The sequence below is a fragment of the Ixodes scapularis genome, unplaced genomic scaffold, assembly GCF_016920785.2.
Source record: "Ixodes scapularis isolate PalLabHiFi unplaced genomic scaffold, ASM1692078v2 PGA_scaffold8__174_contigs__length_109621045, whole genome shotgun sequence".
Lineage (NCBI taxonomy): Eukaryota > Metazoa > Arthropoda > Arachnida > Ixodida > Ixodidae > Ixodes > Ixodes scapularis.
Genome location: NW_024609883.1, coordinates 79,199,859 through 79,216,344, shown reverse-complemented (window position 1 = coordinate 79,216,344; position 16,486 = coordinate 79,199,859). Strand labels below are relative to the sequence as shown.

At 47.6% G+C, this 16,486-nt stretch overlaps 1 protein-coding gene and 4 non-coding genes across 5 annotated transcripts; 4 read left to right on the top strand and 1 right to left on the bottom strand.

Annotated features, from left to right (window-relative positions):
• The first annotated feature begins 613 nt into the window (after window positions 1-613).
• On the top strand, window positions 614-687 carry Trnat-ugu. The gene has a single exon. It is a non-coding gene; the product is annotated as a tRNA-Thr (tRNA).
• An 86-nt stretch (window positions 688-773) lies between these two features.
• Window positions 774-847, top strand: Trnat-agu. Its single transcript has one exon. It is a non-coding gene; the product is annotated as a tRNA-Thr (tRNA).
• An 88-nt stretch (window positions 848-935) lies between these two features.
• Window positions 936-1,009, top strand: Trnat-agu. Its single transcript has one exon. It is a non-coding gene; the product is annotated as a tRNA-Thr (tRNA).
• An 88-nt stretch (window positions 1,010-1,097) lies between these two features.
• Trnat-agu lies at window positions 1,098-1,171 on the top strand. The gene has a single exon. It is a non-coding gene; the product is annotated as a tRNA-Thr (tRNA).
• A 2,850-nt stretch (window positions 1,172-4,021) lies between these two features.
• Window positions 4,022-5,069, bottom strand: LOC115314087. The gene is made up of 2 exons (XM_040209511.3): window positions 4,128-5,069; window positions 4,022-4,033 (listed from the first exon to the last, which is right to left on the bottom strand). The coding sequence occupies exons 1-2, from the start codon at window positions 5,067-5,069 to the stop codon at window positions 4,022-4,024; spliced, it is 954 nt and encodes a 317-aa protein (XP_040065445.3).
• Window positions 5,070-16,486: the final 11,417 nt, after the last annotated feature.

Below are 16,486 nucleotides of genomic sequence, written 5' to 3'. Positions count from 1 at the left end.
CTCGTCGGCTCCTAATGTTGGCCGCGCTCCGACATTCGCTATCTTATGGAATGACTTGCACGTTTCACGATGCAGTTGTTCCGCCATTGTGCAGTGGTTTCGACCTTCTAATAATCGTCAAGTAGCTTTTGAAAGAGCTCTATTGGCACGAATTTGCTTCGTACAAAACGATGACAGCGCAGCCCACCTTTTCCCGTGTGAACGCCCATTATAGACTAGATGAGTGAGTCGCACGCACTAAGGTTATTTTAACTTGAACTTGTGACTATATAGATGTCGGTATGCTAAGGTCGCTGTTGATCTGGTTTTATTGTGAACGGTTGTCCCGACGACGAGTTCCAATCTCACCGGTGTCTTTAGGTGACCAAAACAGCCGTATCGAGTCGTGTGTACAACACCCTGTTCAGGGCTCAAGTTTTTGGTCCTTCGCTTTCTTACTCATCACTGTTCCGGCGCCGTGGATTAGTTGGTTAAAGCGCCTGTCGTGTAAACAGGAGATCGTGAGTTCGAATCTCACCGGTTCCTTTTGCTGTTCGCATCGAACTTGCTTTTTTCAAAAACCGGTTCTTTGCTATGGGTTTCGGTTCATCCTTTCCTGTTTGGCGGCCGTTCCGGCGCCGTGGCTTAGTTGGTTAAAGCGCCTGTCTTGTAAACAGGAGATCGTGAGTTCGAATCTCACCGGTGCCTTGTGCTATTCATATCATACTTGTTTTTTTAAAAACCGGTTCCTCGCTGCAGTTTTCGGTTCATCGTTTCCTTTTTGTTGGTCGTCTGGCGCCGTGGCTTAGTTGGTTAAAGCGCCTGTCTAGTAAACAGGAGATCGTGAGTTCGAATCTCACCGGTGCCTTTTGCTGTTCGTATCGAACTTGCCTTTTTTCAAGAACCGGTTATTTGCTGCAATTTTCGGTTCATCGTTTCCTTTTTGTAGGTCGTCTGGCGCCGTGGCTTAGTTGGTTAAAGCGCCTGTCTAGTAAACAGGAGATCGTGAGTTCGAATCTCACCGGTGCCTTTTGCTGTTCGTATCGAACTTGCCTTTTTTCAAGAACCGGTTATTTGCTGCAATTTTCGGTTCATCGTTTCCTTTTTGTAGGTCGTCTGGCGCCGTGGCTTAGTTGGTTAAAGCGCCTGTCTAGTAAACAGGAGATCGTGAGTTCGAATCTCACCGGTGCCTTTTGCTGTTCGTATCGAACTTGCCTTTTTTCAAGAACCGGTTATTTGCTGCAATTTTCGGTTCATCGTTTCCTTTTTGTAGGTCGTCTGGCGCCGTGGCTTAGTTGGTTAGGATTCGTCGTTTGGCTTTCGAGGCGAGCAGACGTATCGCAATGAGCTCCGTCGGAGCGGTATCAACGGCCGCTGATAGCCGTGGTTTCAAGGATGAACGCAGCAGCGAGGACTACAGGATTATCATGCCCCCGATCCCGGCGGGCGAGCATCTGCTAAATTCTGTCTTTTTGCACGCCGATATCGGAGCAAGACCGTACCGGATCGAAGATTTTAAGGCCGGGCTGGAGAACGCAGGAGTGCTCAAGGACATAGCTGCGTTTGGTTCATTTCAGATGAACCACGTATGGCTGGCGACCCTGAAGACACCCGCTGCCAAAAAGAAGTTGGCTGACGTCAAGGCCTTCGAAGTTAAAGGCAGGCAGTGCATCATCCTCGACCCGGACCGGGCGGAGGTGCGCCTCAAGTTGCATTGGATTCCCTTTTACCTGCCCGACGACTGCGTAAAGCGAGCCCTGGAACCTTTCGGCAAAGTCGAGGAAGTTTCCCGAGAGACCTGGCGCGTCGGCGGATTCGAGGGAGTCCAGTCGACCACGAGGACGGTGAGACTAACCCTAAAAGAGGGCGTCACCATTGAGCACCTGCCGCATCAGCTCCGGCTCGTTGGCTGCACTGCGCTGGTCCTGGCGCCAGGACGGGCACCGCTCTGCCTTCGGTGCCGCAAGACCGGCCACATCCGGAAGGAGTGTCGTGTGCCCCGCTGTGAAGGCTGTCGACGCTTCGGGCACACTAGAAGCGAGTGTGTCAGGACATACGCCGTCGTGGCCCACGCGGGGGCGGAAGAAGACCTGGCGGAACACATCATGGACCAGGTCGAGGCGGAAGCGGCGACGGCAGAAGCCGGAGGGACCACCATCAACCCCGAACCTCGGGGTCAGGGTGGAACATCCGCAAGTACTTATTTATTTATTTATTTATTTATTTATTTCAAAATACTGCGACCTCGATGAGGTCATCGCAGGAGTGGAGAGAAAACATACATATACATTCAAAAAGACAATCGATTAAAGATGTACACACCCTACAAACAAAACTTAGAAAACCTTGAAAAATGCAATATCAAAAGATTACAAAAACAATCACATACACTTCAAGTACAGATTCCAGGCACCATACCAGAACACCTACTGTATTTCTAACACAAACTTATCAAAATCGAGACAACGAATGGATCCATTTATGTTATTCCAGTTTTCTATCGTTCTAGGAAAAAAAGAATATTTAAAACAGTTAAGGTGGGCTCTGTATGGTACAAGATTTAATGGATGGAAGCTTCTAGTGCGTGATTCAGTAACAAAACTAACATATTTTTCTCGATTAAGTGTACAGTTATTATTCACTATTTTATGCAGGAGCTTGAGCCGTTCTACAGCGCGTCTAGAATCAAGAGGCGTAAGTCCTATGTCAGTCATGGCAGATGTAGGAGAAAAATTGCGGTCATATCTATTACAAATAAATCTAGCTGCCTTTGATTGTATTGCGTCAATCTGCTTTATATCACCTTTTAGATAGGGATCCCACACCACACAACCGTACTCTAAGATAGGTCTAATCAAGGTCTTGTACGCCGTTATTTTAACTTCCCTAGTTGAAGATTTTAAAGTTCTCTTGACGTATCCTAGCCTTTGCAGAGCACGAGAACAAATAGAACTGATGTGCTTATCCCATTTGAGACTAGGCGTGAAAAAAATACCCAAATACTTGTATTCGTGAACTTGACGCAGAATTATATTACGAGTACCATAGCTAAAAACAGACGGTTCCTTCTTATTAGTAAATGACATAACTACAGATTTCTCAAAATTAATTTCCATCTGCCACTTTTTACTCCAATTCAAAAACTGTTCAAGAGAGTCATTTAGTAAGGCATGGTCATCTACCGAGTTGATTTCGTTGTACAAAACGCAATCATCTGCATAGAGGCGAATTTTAACTTGAAGACCATTTGCAACGTCATTAATATAAAGTAAAAACAAAAGAGGACCTAAAACTGATCCCTGTGGGACACCGGAACTAACTGAGACATTGCTAGAATGAACATCCCTGTATGAAACAAACTGTGATCTATTTTTTAGGTAATCTTCGATCCAATTAACTAATGACGTATTATTTAATATCGCTTGTAATTTCTGAAGAAGCTTATGATGTGGTACCTTATCAAAAGCCTTAGAATAATCTACAAAGATGGCATCAAGTTGTACTCTTTTATCTAAAGCTAAAGCTATGTCGTGAGTGAATTCAAGAAGTTGGGTTGAGGTGGAGTAACCACGACGAAAACCATGCTGTTGAGGGCAAAGAATAAAATTAGTCTCGAGGTACTCAGATATCTGTTTATAGACAATATGTTCCAAAAGTTTGCATGAAGACGATGTGAGCGAAATGGGTCTGTAGTTTGTGACCACCTGCTTGTTGCCTGACTTGAACAAGGGGATAATTTTAGCCGACTTCCATGACTGAGGCACTGTTGCAGTAGAAATAGATTTTTTGAAAATGACAGATAGGTATTTTGAACTCCAAAGTGAATAACGGCGAAGAAAAGAATTTGGAATTCCATCAGGGCCAGGGCTTTTCTTACAGTCAAGTTTCATTAGTAGATTGAGGACACCAGAAACACTAATCTCTAAATCAGATAAAGCTGGGTATATACCTTCAAAGAAAAACTCTGAATCATTGCCGTTGTCACGACTGAATACAGATTTAAAATAATCATTGAAACAGTTCGCTATCTTTGTCGGCTCACTTACAGATTCACCTTCAATAGTAAAACTCTGTGATACACTACATCTTGGAATAATAGATCTCCAAAATTTGGCAGGATTTGATTTCATAAATTCAGACAAAGTTACATTAAAATATTTGGTTTTAGCTGTTAACATCTTTTCTTTCAAGGTTGTTTTCAGATATTCAAACGAGGTATGAACAACTGATTCTGTGTTATCTTTCATTGAACGACGTCTCCTCTTCGTTTGCCGCATCAACTGCAGCACCTCTCTCGTAATCCAGGGGTGCGCAGGGTTCTTTTTCTTTCTAGTAACAGGTACAAATTTGTTGATGCATTTTTCTATAAGGGAGTTGAAATATCTAAGCAACGTATTGACATCAGCGTCTAGACTTATGGCACAAAAATCATCAAAATAAAAACTAAGTTCATCAATAATTGACACATCGTCAGCTCTGTTGAAATCAAGGAACGTGACGAATTCAGGGTTCGAACGCTTGACACGAATGTTAAGGCTGACAAGGACAGCTTTGTGATCAGAAATTCCCTCGACCACCTCGCAGTCATAACCTAGGTTTGCGATACTATGGGTTAGAAAAACAAGATCAAGAACAGAATTATCTCTGGTGCACGTTTTGACAACCTGATCTAGGTCGAATGACACAGCTATATCTACTAGAGCATCACAAATGGCCCTGTCGCGACAGCCAACCACTAGCGTTTCCCAGTTTATATCGGGTGCATTAAAATCGCCCAGCAAGATAAGCTTGAAATTCGCCAGATTGTATTTGTGAATGTAGTCATATATATCAAAGATCGTTTGCAGGCCCGAACTAGGAGCGCGATAAACCGCTCCGATAACAAGAACGAACTTATCAAGCTGCACCTTACACCATAAAGACTCTGTGTTAGGTAAACAGGGAAGAACCGAAAAGCTAATACCAGATTTAAAAAAAAGCGCGACACCACCACCTCTAGAAGACCTATCGCATCGTACCACGTTGTAATTAGGAGGTGTAAATTCGCAATCAAGAATGCCATCGTGTAACCAGGTTTCCGTAACACACATCACGTGCGGTGAATAAGAAGCTGCAATGCACGAGAACTCTGTAAATTTAGGGACAAGGCTCCGAGCATTAATGTTTAATACAGACAATGGTTTATTCGGTAACTGTCAGTTCGATCCGGTGGCAAGAACCGGAGGAGGAACTTTTATCAGCGTTCTATTTGTTGAATCCCACGAGTATCGGTCGTTGTCAACAAGAGCGTAGTCGTAACGTAGACGGACCTTTGCGCCATTTCTTCGGAATTCGGCAGTACTAAGCCAGAGTTGTTTTCGAATGTCTCTAATACGAGGTGAAAAATCCTCGTTAATAAATATCCGTGTGCCTTTAAGTTTAGAAACATTTTTGAGTATCCGCATTTTGTCACGGAAGTCCATCAATTTAAAAATTATAGGTCGTATTTTACCTTGTGCGGGGATACCAATACGATGACAGCGTTCTATGGCATCGCAAGTCACAGACAGTTTTCTGGTCAACAGTTCAGTTACACTATCCAGTAGTGATGCAGGGGTTTCGTTAACAGGCTCTTCTAGACCATACACGACCAAGTTGTTTCTGCGAGAACGGTTTTCCAAATCATCATTCTTATCTGTAAGTTGACAGACAGCTGTTTCGAGAGCGGCACTCTTTCTTTCTAGACACTGCAACCGTCGGGCGATATCAGATATCTGGGACGAGCCAGCTTCGATTGCAACAAGTCGAGATTCGTAGGCGGCAAACTTAGCATCCAGAGCCTCTTGTCTGTTTTTGATAGAAGTAACGTCCGCAGCAATTTGTGTTTGGCCAGTTAGTAATTGCTGAAGGAGAGCTAGCGTCTCGGGGCCAGGGTTAGATTCAATATCGCCACTACACAACAGGATAGATGAACATATCCTAAACCATGACAATATATCAGAACAAATGCCAACCAGTGGGCCCGGTAGCAGCAAAAGAAAGCGATCATCGGACTTAAAACCGTCTGGCAAAGAAACAAACTCTACCTGTAGGGTGAGACAGAAGAAACTCAGTGGCATATTCGTCTCGCTGCCACCAAGCCCACTGAAGAGAAGAGACTGCGTCGATGGCTTTATGGCATCTGTAGCGGAAGTAGGTGTCGCTGCGGTGCTTCCGTAGAGGGTCCAATCCAGTGTTGCTAGATGAAGTGCAGGCCGGTCGTCAAAAGGTGTCGAATCATCACACGATGACGGGGGTTCAGGAACCAGAAAGCGGGAACTGGCGAACCCGTGCGGCAACAAATCCGCGGTGACGCGGCATACGGAAGCCGGGGATGACCAGACCGTTCCGAAGACAGCGATCTGTAGGGTGAGACAGAAGAAACTCAGTGGCATATTCGTCTCGCTGCCACCAAGCCCACTGAAGAGAAGAGACTGCGTCGATGGCTTTATGGCATCTGTAGCGGAAGTAGGTGTCGCTGCGGTGCTTCCGTAGAGGGTCCAATCCAGTGTTGCTAGATGAAGTGCAGGCCGGTCGTCAAAAGGTGTCGAATCATCACACGATGACGGGGGTTCAGGAACCAGAAAGCGGGAACTGGCGAACCCGTGCGGCAACAAATCCGCGGTGACGCGGCATACGGAAGCCGGGGATGACCAGACCGTTCCGAAGACAGCGATCTGTAGGGTGAGACAGAAGAAACTCAGTGGCATATTCGTCTCGCTGCCACCAAGCCCACTTCTTCAGCCCAACCCCAGGTATTCCCAGCTGAGGTGAAAACCCAAGCGAACGTCACTCCAACGCAAGAAACGGCAGGCAGCGGGCCTACTCACCCTCTGCCGCCCCAAGAACCCGACGGCAAAGACGAACACCGGGCACACCGGGTGTCAGTAGCCCCCGCCCAAAAGGCGGACCGCGAGGACGATGGCGTCCAAATGGAGGCCGTGGACGGCTCTGCCAAGCGGCCTCTCCCGCCATCAGCTACACCGGACGACGAGCACCCAGCGGGGCTCCAGAACACGGTGCTCGAAAGGTGGAGAACGGTCATGTCCAAGAGGGGAAAATACCAAGGAGGAAGGCCTCGAACCTCGGCGGAAGTCAAGCCTCCGGAAGAACCGCGGTGAGGCGTCCAGAAAAAAGGACACTAGGGTCGTGAGTGGGTTTTTTTTTCTTTGTCAGAATGACAGTGTAGTTGCACGGTTTTTGCTTTAATCTCCGCAAATTTTAATATAGCCCTCATATTTGCAACCCTCAATATACGTGGTTTAAATTCGAGGAAGAAGCAGTACCAGTTGCAACGCTTGTTATCTGACGCGAATCCGGATTTTCTTGCAGTGCAAGAAACTAAAATGGAAAGTGATAATGACATTGCGATTGCGCTAAAGCCTTTTCTTTCCAAATATGAAGTGTGCGTGAGTCAGGCGGTTGGTTTTTCGGCGGGATGTTTCCTTTTTCTGAAAAAATCCATCGATCTTTCGAACTTACATGTGACTACAGATGATCGCGGACGTTTTATTTTATGCGATTTTAATTTGGCAAGTGTTCAGTGGCGGGTTATATGTGTATACGCACCGAATAATGCGGGAGACAGAGAACAGTTTTTTCAGTTTCTACACAGTTACGTATACTGTGACAGAACAGTTGTTCTGATGGGTGATTTTAACTGTGTTTGCGATGAGAGCGATAAGTCCTCGCAGACAGCGATAAGTGATAACAGCGTGAGCGTTTTGAGAGACATGGTAATCTCTTGTGGCCTGGATGACGTAGGCGGATCGTGCGCACCAACGCATAGTCTGCGCTACACCCATTTTCAGGCTTCTTCCCACGCTCGTCTTGACCGTATTTATTTATCGTGTGACCTATTACAACAAGTGCGTGAGTATAGCGTCCAACCAGTTTTTTTCTCGGACCATTGCCTCGTAAGCTTTAAAATAGGGAAAAAAGAAAGCGCAGCCTCAAAGTTCAATTGGGGCCTCTGGAAGATCAACAGAACACTACTTAAGGACGAACAGTTCATTGATACTGTAGACGGACTACTGCGTGACGTTAGCAAAAGGGGCGGCGACTTAGGCGAAATGTGGGAAGTATTAAAAGAGGAAGTGAAATTGGTAGCGATCGAAAGATCGAGCAACATTCTTTTTCAACGCAGGGAGCGCGAAAAACAACTAAAACGGAACCTGGAAGCACTTCACCGCTTAGAGAGCCAAACACCAGGGACAAGCATGGAAGATATACGAAACATTAAGGCAGAGCTAGACAAAATATACCAAGAAAAGTACAAAGGGGCAGTAATACGTTCACGGTCTGAGAAGTACCTATTGGGGGAGCAGCCCACCAAGCGAGCTTTGTCCGATGAAAAGAAATATGCGTTGTCAAAGGAAATCCGTGAAATTGAGGTTAATGGAGCAATAAGCAGGGATAAAGAGGTCATTCAGCAAGGCTTTGTCGACTATTATAACAAGCTCTTTGGCGAACGGTCGCCTCCTAAAGGTTTTCAAAATCTAGATGACTTCCTTGCTCTCATGCCCCAACTAAGCGAGGACGCGAAAACATGGCTAGAAGGAGACATAACCATAGGAGAGATCGAGCTAGTTATTGATTCGTTAGCGCGACAGAAAACGCCGGGGCCCGATGGCCTTTGCGCGGAATTTTATCAATGTTTCAAAAAATCTGTCAGCCCCTTACTGCTTTCGGTATTTCAAGAAGCCTACAAAAAGCATAAATTACCACGTTCATTTTCTGAGGCCCATACAATTTTTATACCGAAGTCGGACGACGAAGTCAAAAAACGCAGTGTAACAGGCTATAGGCCTATTTCGTTGTGCAACTCAGACTATAAAATATTTACAAAAGTCCTCACGCGCCGCCTTCAGAAAGTCATCGTAGACCTTATTGGAGATCACCAAACTTGTGGCATACAAGGGAGGTCTATACAAACAAACATACACGTAGCAAGGAGTATTTTAGAAACAGTGGGGGGTAGCCGCGTGGCCATGATTCAGTTGGATTTCGAAAAAGCTTTCGATAGGGTTCGGCACGACGTGCTGAAGCGGATTTTATCACACGTAAATGTTGGGGACGTAATTTTGGAAGGCGTGACCATGGCTTATGATAACTGTGGTACAAGACTGGTAATAAACAATTCTTTATCAAGACGCATAGAAGTCAAGACATCGGTGCGACAGGGCTGTCCTTTGTCGCCTCTACTTTTCTCATTATACTTAGAACCTTTTTGCCTGAAAATTTCAGCCTGCAAAAATATTCGAGGCTTCACCTTAAACACGGTGGAAGTTAAAGTATCAGCATATGCGGACGATGTTGCCGTTTTTTGCAGTGATAAAGAAAGCATAGAGGAAACTGTGAAGATCACAAATGAGTATTGTGATGCCACAGGAGCCGCGGTCAACTGGGGGAAGTGTTGCGGGTTCTGGCACGGCAATTGGACCTCAAAGCCATTGTCTTTTGCAAGAATTGACTGGACAAGCACTCCAACCACCTATCTCGGGGTGCCGTTACAACACTACAAGGACAGCACACCCTATTGGACCGAAGTTTTGGAGGATTTAAAATCAAAGACCGCCACGTGGGTTACTCGGGATATATCTATTTTCACCCGTGCCACGGTATGCAATATCTTCCTCATAGCGAAGCTATGGTACGTTTTACAGGTTCTGGCATGTAAACGCATAAGCATCCAAAAGTTTCATAGAGTTTTTGCCACTTTTATATGGAAATCCAGCTGGGAGAGGATGCGAAGAGACAACCTCTTTCGCCGCGTCAAGACCGGGGGACTGGGACTCACGCACTTGTACGTTAGACAACTAGTTTCACGTTTCTGTTTTCTGCGTGATCAGAACCACCCGTTTCTGCGCACTGTTATCCAGATGAAACTAGCTAATTCCCTGCCCGCCATGTTAGTTACCAGTGACTGTGGTAAACCTCTGAGTCTGGTCGGATTTTTGAAAGAAGTGAAGGATGCTGCTTTATTTTTACAATCGCGATTTTCTCTGGAATACCTTAACAGCGTCAAAAAAAAGAAGTTGTCAAGGGATTTAGTTGAAATTCTTTTTCCCACGCCCCTGTATCGCTCAGTTTATAGCCATTGTCCGGGACAAGATGTGTTGTGTCGCGTCAAAAAGATGGCCGTCCCGCCCGTTGTCAAATCATTTTTCTTTAAACTTCATAGCGGTACATTGCCTGTCAAACCATGGTTGGAGGAAAAGGGTCTTTTCGTTCCTTGGTCGATTGATTGTCTCCTGTGCAAGACGCCAGAAACAATAGAGCACATTTTCATTTATTGTTGGGACGCGGTCTTCTTTTGGGACATACTACAGAGAACGTTGAAAAAGGACTTGATTATAACGCACGAAACAATTCGTTTCCTTCCAGTCGATAAAGGGGATACGGTCCCCTATGATATGTTTATAGTCCTGGGTCTGTTTAGTCTATGGAAAACCCGAATGGAACTGCGTCATGCAGACCTGCACGTTAAACAGGCACGTTTTCATTTTATTGATGTGGTAACTCAGGTCCAGTCTGTGTACTGCAGGACTCCTGACACAGCGCCTGACTGGGCACACTTGTTTGAATTGTGTAAAAATATGAAGGACTTTTAGTTAGCCCATGAGTTTTTGGGCGGTTTGTATGAATATTGATATGGCATTTGTATGCTGCACATTGTGTCCAATAAAGAAAAAAAAAAGTGGCTTAGTTGGTTAAAGCGCCTGTCTAGTAAACAGGAGATCGTGAGTTCGAATCTCACCGGTGCCTTTTGCTGTTCGTATCGAACTTGCCTTTTTTCAAGAACCGGTGCTTTGCTGCAATTTTCGGTTCATCGTTTCCTTTTTTCAAGCGGATAGCACCGTGGCTGAGTCATTCTGTTTCCAGCTACCAATAGGAACGGACACAGAATGGAGCGCTCCCGGCGAGCTGCAGCCTGCGATAGCGGCCGACGCCGGCCGTGGTGATAAGTCATCATTTGATTCTCACGATTATCGACTTGTTCTGCCCCCTCTGCCATCTGGTGAATCAATGAAGCTTGCAGTCGTGTTGCATTGCGACATGACTGGACGACCGTACCGTACCAAAATTTTTCAAATGTCTCTCTTAGATGCTGGAGTCATCGGCGATGTAGCTGGAATTGGGGCCTATCAAATGGCCCACGCCTGGCTGGTGGAGTTCTAGACGGACGTGGCGAAGTCCAAGGTGCTCCAAGGGGGCGGCTCCTCGTCAAACGACGCATATGCCGCATCGTGGACCCCTTCCGTCAAGAGCTCCGTATAAAGCTCCACTGTGTGTCGTTTGATATCTAGAACGACATTATAAGGAAGGCCTTCGAAGAACACGGTGAGTTTAAGGATGTGAGCTACGACCGGTGGAAGGTGCACGGCTTCGTCGGGGTCGAGTCTACCACCCGGCTCGTACGTCTCGTGCTCCGGGAGGGCGTCCCACTTGACCGTCTACCGCATCAAGTGCGCCTCGGCAGCGGGACGGCTCTCGTGGTTGTGCCTGGGCTGGCCCCGGTCTGCCTCCGATGCAGCAGAAGAGGGCATATTCGTCACGACTGTGAAGCTCCCAGGTGTGCCGAGTGCCACGCATTTGGTGCACGAGGAGGCAGACTGTGCCCGCTCGTACGCTCGGGCCGCAGGACGGGACACGGCCGAGGACCTGAACGAGTTGCTCATGGAGCAGGAAGAGGCGGAGAAAGCAACCGAGGAGCCAGGCCAGGAGGACAAGTCTGGCACCGTATCAGCGAAGGTAAGCGAAGCTGCAGCTCGTCACAGGGGTCGACGGTTGCTCCTGCTTCGGCAGTTGAGCGTCCGTCGGCAGATCTGGCGGCCGCGAACGCCAGAAGGTCGCCCCGGCGTCTAACGGTGACCCCTGTCCCCGAGACCCTTCTTACCGAGATGGACATTGAAGCGAGCTCAGTAAAGCGCCGTCATGATGACGTTGTTGAGGCATCACAAGAAAGGAGGCTGTGACAGCTCGAGCGGCAGTGGTCTGTGAATCTGGCAAAGAAGCGCGTCCTGAACCAGCCGCGGCCGCTGTCGCCAGAGCGCGGCGACAGACTGTCCCAGTAGATACTGTGGTAGAGATTACGGCGAAGGTAAGCACCATGCGCCCTGCTTGGTCCTAGCTGATGACGATTTCAGTCGAAAAGCTTGTGCGAGTGGCGACTCTTAAGGGGCTATCGAACCGTAGGAAACAAAGAAAAGTGTACCGCCTTGTCACAGAGCAGGATCATTGCCATCGTCGCGTTGCAAGAAACCAAAGTAACAGGAGAGGACCAGACGGGGCGTATGGTGTGGCCTTTTACGGCGCGTTACGAGGTGGCCGTCAGCCATGCGGTAGGTGCTTCGGCAGGGTGTGTCTTGTTTCGAATGAGTTTGGGGCGGTCGTTCAAGCTGTATCCCCCTGTGATGAGGGACTGCTGGTTGTCTGTGTTTTCTTCTTCTTTTTGTCCCTTGAATGGCGGGCTATTTGCATTTATACTTCTACCAGTGCTGATAGAATGAAATGATTTTTTGAAAATATTCAGCTTCTTGTTTATACAGAACGCATATTCATCCTCTTTGGTGATTTTAACTGTGCATGTTCCGCGCGTGATAAAAGTAGTACAACCCCTTTCAGAGATGCTATAGCGCGGACACCTTAATTGAACTTATAATTTATAAATGAGAGGGGCTTGGACGACGTTGGCGAGATCATGGGGAATACACAAATGTTTCGTTTTACACATTTTCAAGAGTCCACTCACGCGCGTTTAGATAGGCTGTATGTTTCATTGGAGTTGCTGCCCCTGTTACAAATATTGTGTGATGCATGCGTCTTTTGGCGATCACTGTCTCGTGTCGTTTACGCTTGGTGCTGACAACAGTATAAGAAAATAATTTTCTTGTAAATTATGGAAGATGAATGGTAGGTCGCTGAGCGACGATATTTTTACGGCAGCGGTCGAGGACTACCTGGAAAATTTAGTAATCGGTGGGGGATAGCTAAGCTATAAAATGGGAATTGTTTACGGAGGAGGTAAAAATGAAAGCATTGGAGAGAACGAGCGCGATCAAACACAGTGAAATAAAAAGCCAATAGCCAATAGGAAGCAACCCAGGTACGCTTACAAACATGGCGGACGGTTTCCTGCCCGACGCGAGGTCCACCGTCCTCATCGGAGCAGCCGGAGGTTTCGGCTACGGCGTACAGTCACGAACATCTCCTGTGCGCCTACAATAGCTGTGTCAAGGCTGGAAACGAACCCGCTATCCACGACTGCGTCCGTTGTGACCGGAACGACCGCTCTGCGCCGCGCGTACTCCTGCAACCACTGAAACAAGCGCAGTGCGTCGGCAGCACTGCGACCACCTCTCCGCCGCCGTCAGCTGTTTCAGTGGTGCCTCTAAAAAGAAGGGGACTCGCAGATACTCACTTGCGTAAAAGAAAATAGACAGACCGTCTTCTATGACCACAAACTTTATTTTTTTTTTCAGGATACGCTTGCAGGGTAGTGCATTAAAAAAAAGAAAAAAAAGATGCAGTACGCCTTTAATACACGACTTTGCCAACAGTACAAATCTCGCTACACGCCTTTTCTACGATTATAAAAGATGATGTAATCTTAGCAGGGATATAGCAACGTAGAAATATAATTTTGTGATCAGATAGACGTTGCGAGCGAGACGTTGCGAACGTTCAGAATTGCTAACTTTAATCACCTTTCTCGGGTGATGAAAACGCGTGAAAATTCGCTACCTTTATACGCTACGCACCAGTAACACCTTGAACTTGAGCACACGCATGGAATGCGCCAGAAAAGAAATCCAGACGATGTTTGAGGACACAAATGCTAAGAAAGCAGCACTGTAGTCGAAGTAAACAAACATGACGGCACGGGCGTTTCTGCTGTCTCGAGAGTGCCGCCACGAGATTGCCGCACGAGTAGGTGGATCTTCCCTTTTAGTACGTGCTGGGTTATCATAACGAAACACGACGAAAATTCACAGTCAAGGATAGCGCTTTTACGCGGAACGATGAGCTTCCACCACGCCGTCCACATCGACGATCACCACCGACGATCACCACCGACGCCATGTTTGCAGGCAGACAAGCAGCCTGGCACGACCGGCATGCAACGCGCGCGACGGAGCTCTCTTCGACCTGTGATTGGTCTGTCGCTCCCGTCGTTCCCGAACGTAACGAAAAAGTTCAGCCCGGCTCAACTCCTTGCGCTGCGAACGAACACGAACGAAACGACCGTTTGGCGCTTCGGTGCTATGGTAACTCGTCGTTCCAACCGGTTGCATTCGTTCGTAAGCGCAGTGGTCGCTCCGAACGCAATTGTGTGAACGGGCCTTAAGAGAGCACTCGGCGCCGATCGAAAAACGGTATAGGCAACCGGCAATGCAGTTTGGTACTACACGTTGCGCCATCTAGCGGCTGCGAAATAAAAAAACTGGGTAGGCCAGGCCGGGATGGGTCACAAGGACTGCGGGTGGGCGCACTTAGAAACCACGTGTGAACGTGGTGTTTCGGATCGGCGTGTTCCTTTTTCCAACCGTTTTTCGTAAAAGTAAGTCCCAACTTTATGTCTCTATGACCTCACCGGGTTCCTGTGACATCCGTCTACCCCTATAGAGTTCCCCCCAAAAAGTAAACGTCGCTACTGATGCGTGAAAGAACTGCCACCGTCGCGAAGGTGACTCAAACGTCAAACTTTACCTCTTCCCTTCGATGTCTTAGGAAGCGACATGGCGACAGAAGTGAATTACTGCAGTGCGACGCATCAAGTAAGTGAATTTTACATTAATTGTTGAAGTGAACGAAAATAGACGTGGAGGTTTGGAAAGTTGTCTGACGAACTCGTTTTGCAGACTAGTCGGCAAAATAACATATTTATATAAGTTGTTTTATGAGTCTCTGAGACAGCCACATAGAGAATTACGGTAGGAACGATCCGGCCGATTGTTGCTTCGCTGTGGCATCGAGAATCAGGCGATCAGGTCTTCAAACGAGAGGTCCGTCGGCCCGTTCCGGCACTCGTAGCTGTACGCGTGCATAGCCGTTCGGCACGCGCGGTCGCAACCCAAACCTTCCAAACCTGCAAAATTTCAAACAGTGGATTTTCGTAGCACAAAGTTTTGTTTGTTTCGGCTACCAAATTTAATGCTGAGTTTGGTAACAAATGTGACGGCCTGCAGAAAACAGGATGCAAAAGTTTTTCTTTGGAAAATGCTCATGCGAAGCGTAAAGATCCTCACACGTACACTTTGTTGCCTGTCGCCTTTCTACACCAGGCTTGTGTACTGTTCTCTGCCATGCAGAGTTTGGTTCTAATCGCCCACATTTTATTCTAGTGTGTGGGGCGTCGGGAGAAGAAGAGGACGGCCGAGCGAAGCGCAAGCGGGGTCCAGCCGGCGAAAAAAGAGGAAGAGCGTGCTGCAAGAGGCTGGGGCCGGGCAGGAACGATAGATCCATTTTGGCTGGTCTGGCCCATGGCGAACCCCAGAGAATTCCACCAGCGAGGTTCGGATCAGGACCGGCGGAAGCGTCGAGCCCTGACCATACCGCCTTAGTCCATAACGATCTCGGAGTGGTACCGCGGCGAGACTCTGGCTGTGATAGCCCGGAACAGCTAGCTACGCAGCATTGGCGTGGGAAGGACGATCCGCAGGCCTGGACACGGGCTCAGACTGTGAGCTCTGAACGACGAGCGACAACTAGGGTCGGCAGGTCCGGACTGCCGACTCTCGAAGGCGGGAAACCGGGATGGTACAGTCCTATTCGTTGCCTTCTCGTTGTGTTGTGTCACTTCCTGGGAGACGAGCGAAGCACAGACCGACTGGGCGGCCACAAGCAGTGAGGACAACTCAAACTGGGTGTCACAATGACAACTCTAGAATATTCTCTAAACACTTGGACTTATCAAGACTCCCGATGGTCTCAAACACCGCATAAAAGAACCAAGGACATGGCACGCACGTGCACACGGGGACTGCTGAAATCGGGGTCGCCGCCGCTCGCAACGGCCCGACTGGAAGACTGGCCGCCCCATTAACAGAGACGCCTCCGCTTGTGGCGCTGAATGCAGTACCCTCGTAGCGCCGCCTGGCCATTGCCGGCTGGCTATGCCAGTCGGAATGAGATAGCGGAAATCGAATGTCGCAGGGCTGTTATTAGTAACGTTAAAGATATAGAGCCTGCGTTTTCAAATTTCTATGAACGATTGTTCTCGTGTTCCCCTGTAGACACAGATAACATTGAAATCGAGTTTTTTTTGTTTATTCCCACAGTTGGACAGTGACACAACTACAATTTTAGAGGCAGGGATCACCGTAGAAGTTGAGAAAGCTATCGACGATTTAGATCCCGGCAAATCGCCTGGACCTGACGGTCTAAGTGTGGGTTCCTATAAGACCTTCATGCGTAAGATTAGCCCTGTACTCTGTCGTGTACTCTGTAAAGCGTATGAGAAAAAAAAAAAAAAGCTAGCACTGTC

What these genes read in the sequence shown, in the direction of transcription:
- LOC115314087 (XM_040209511.3), bottom strand. Translation starts at nt 5,069, where the DNA reads ATGTGTGTTACGGAAACCTGGTTACACGATGGCATTCTTGATTGCGAA.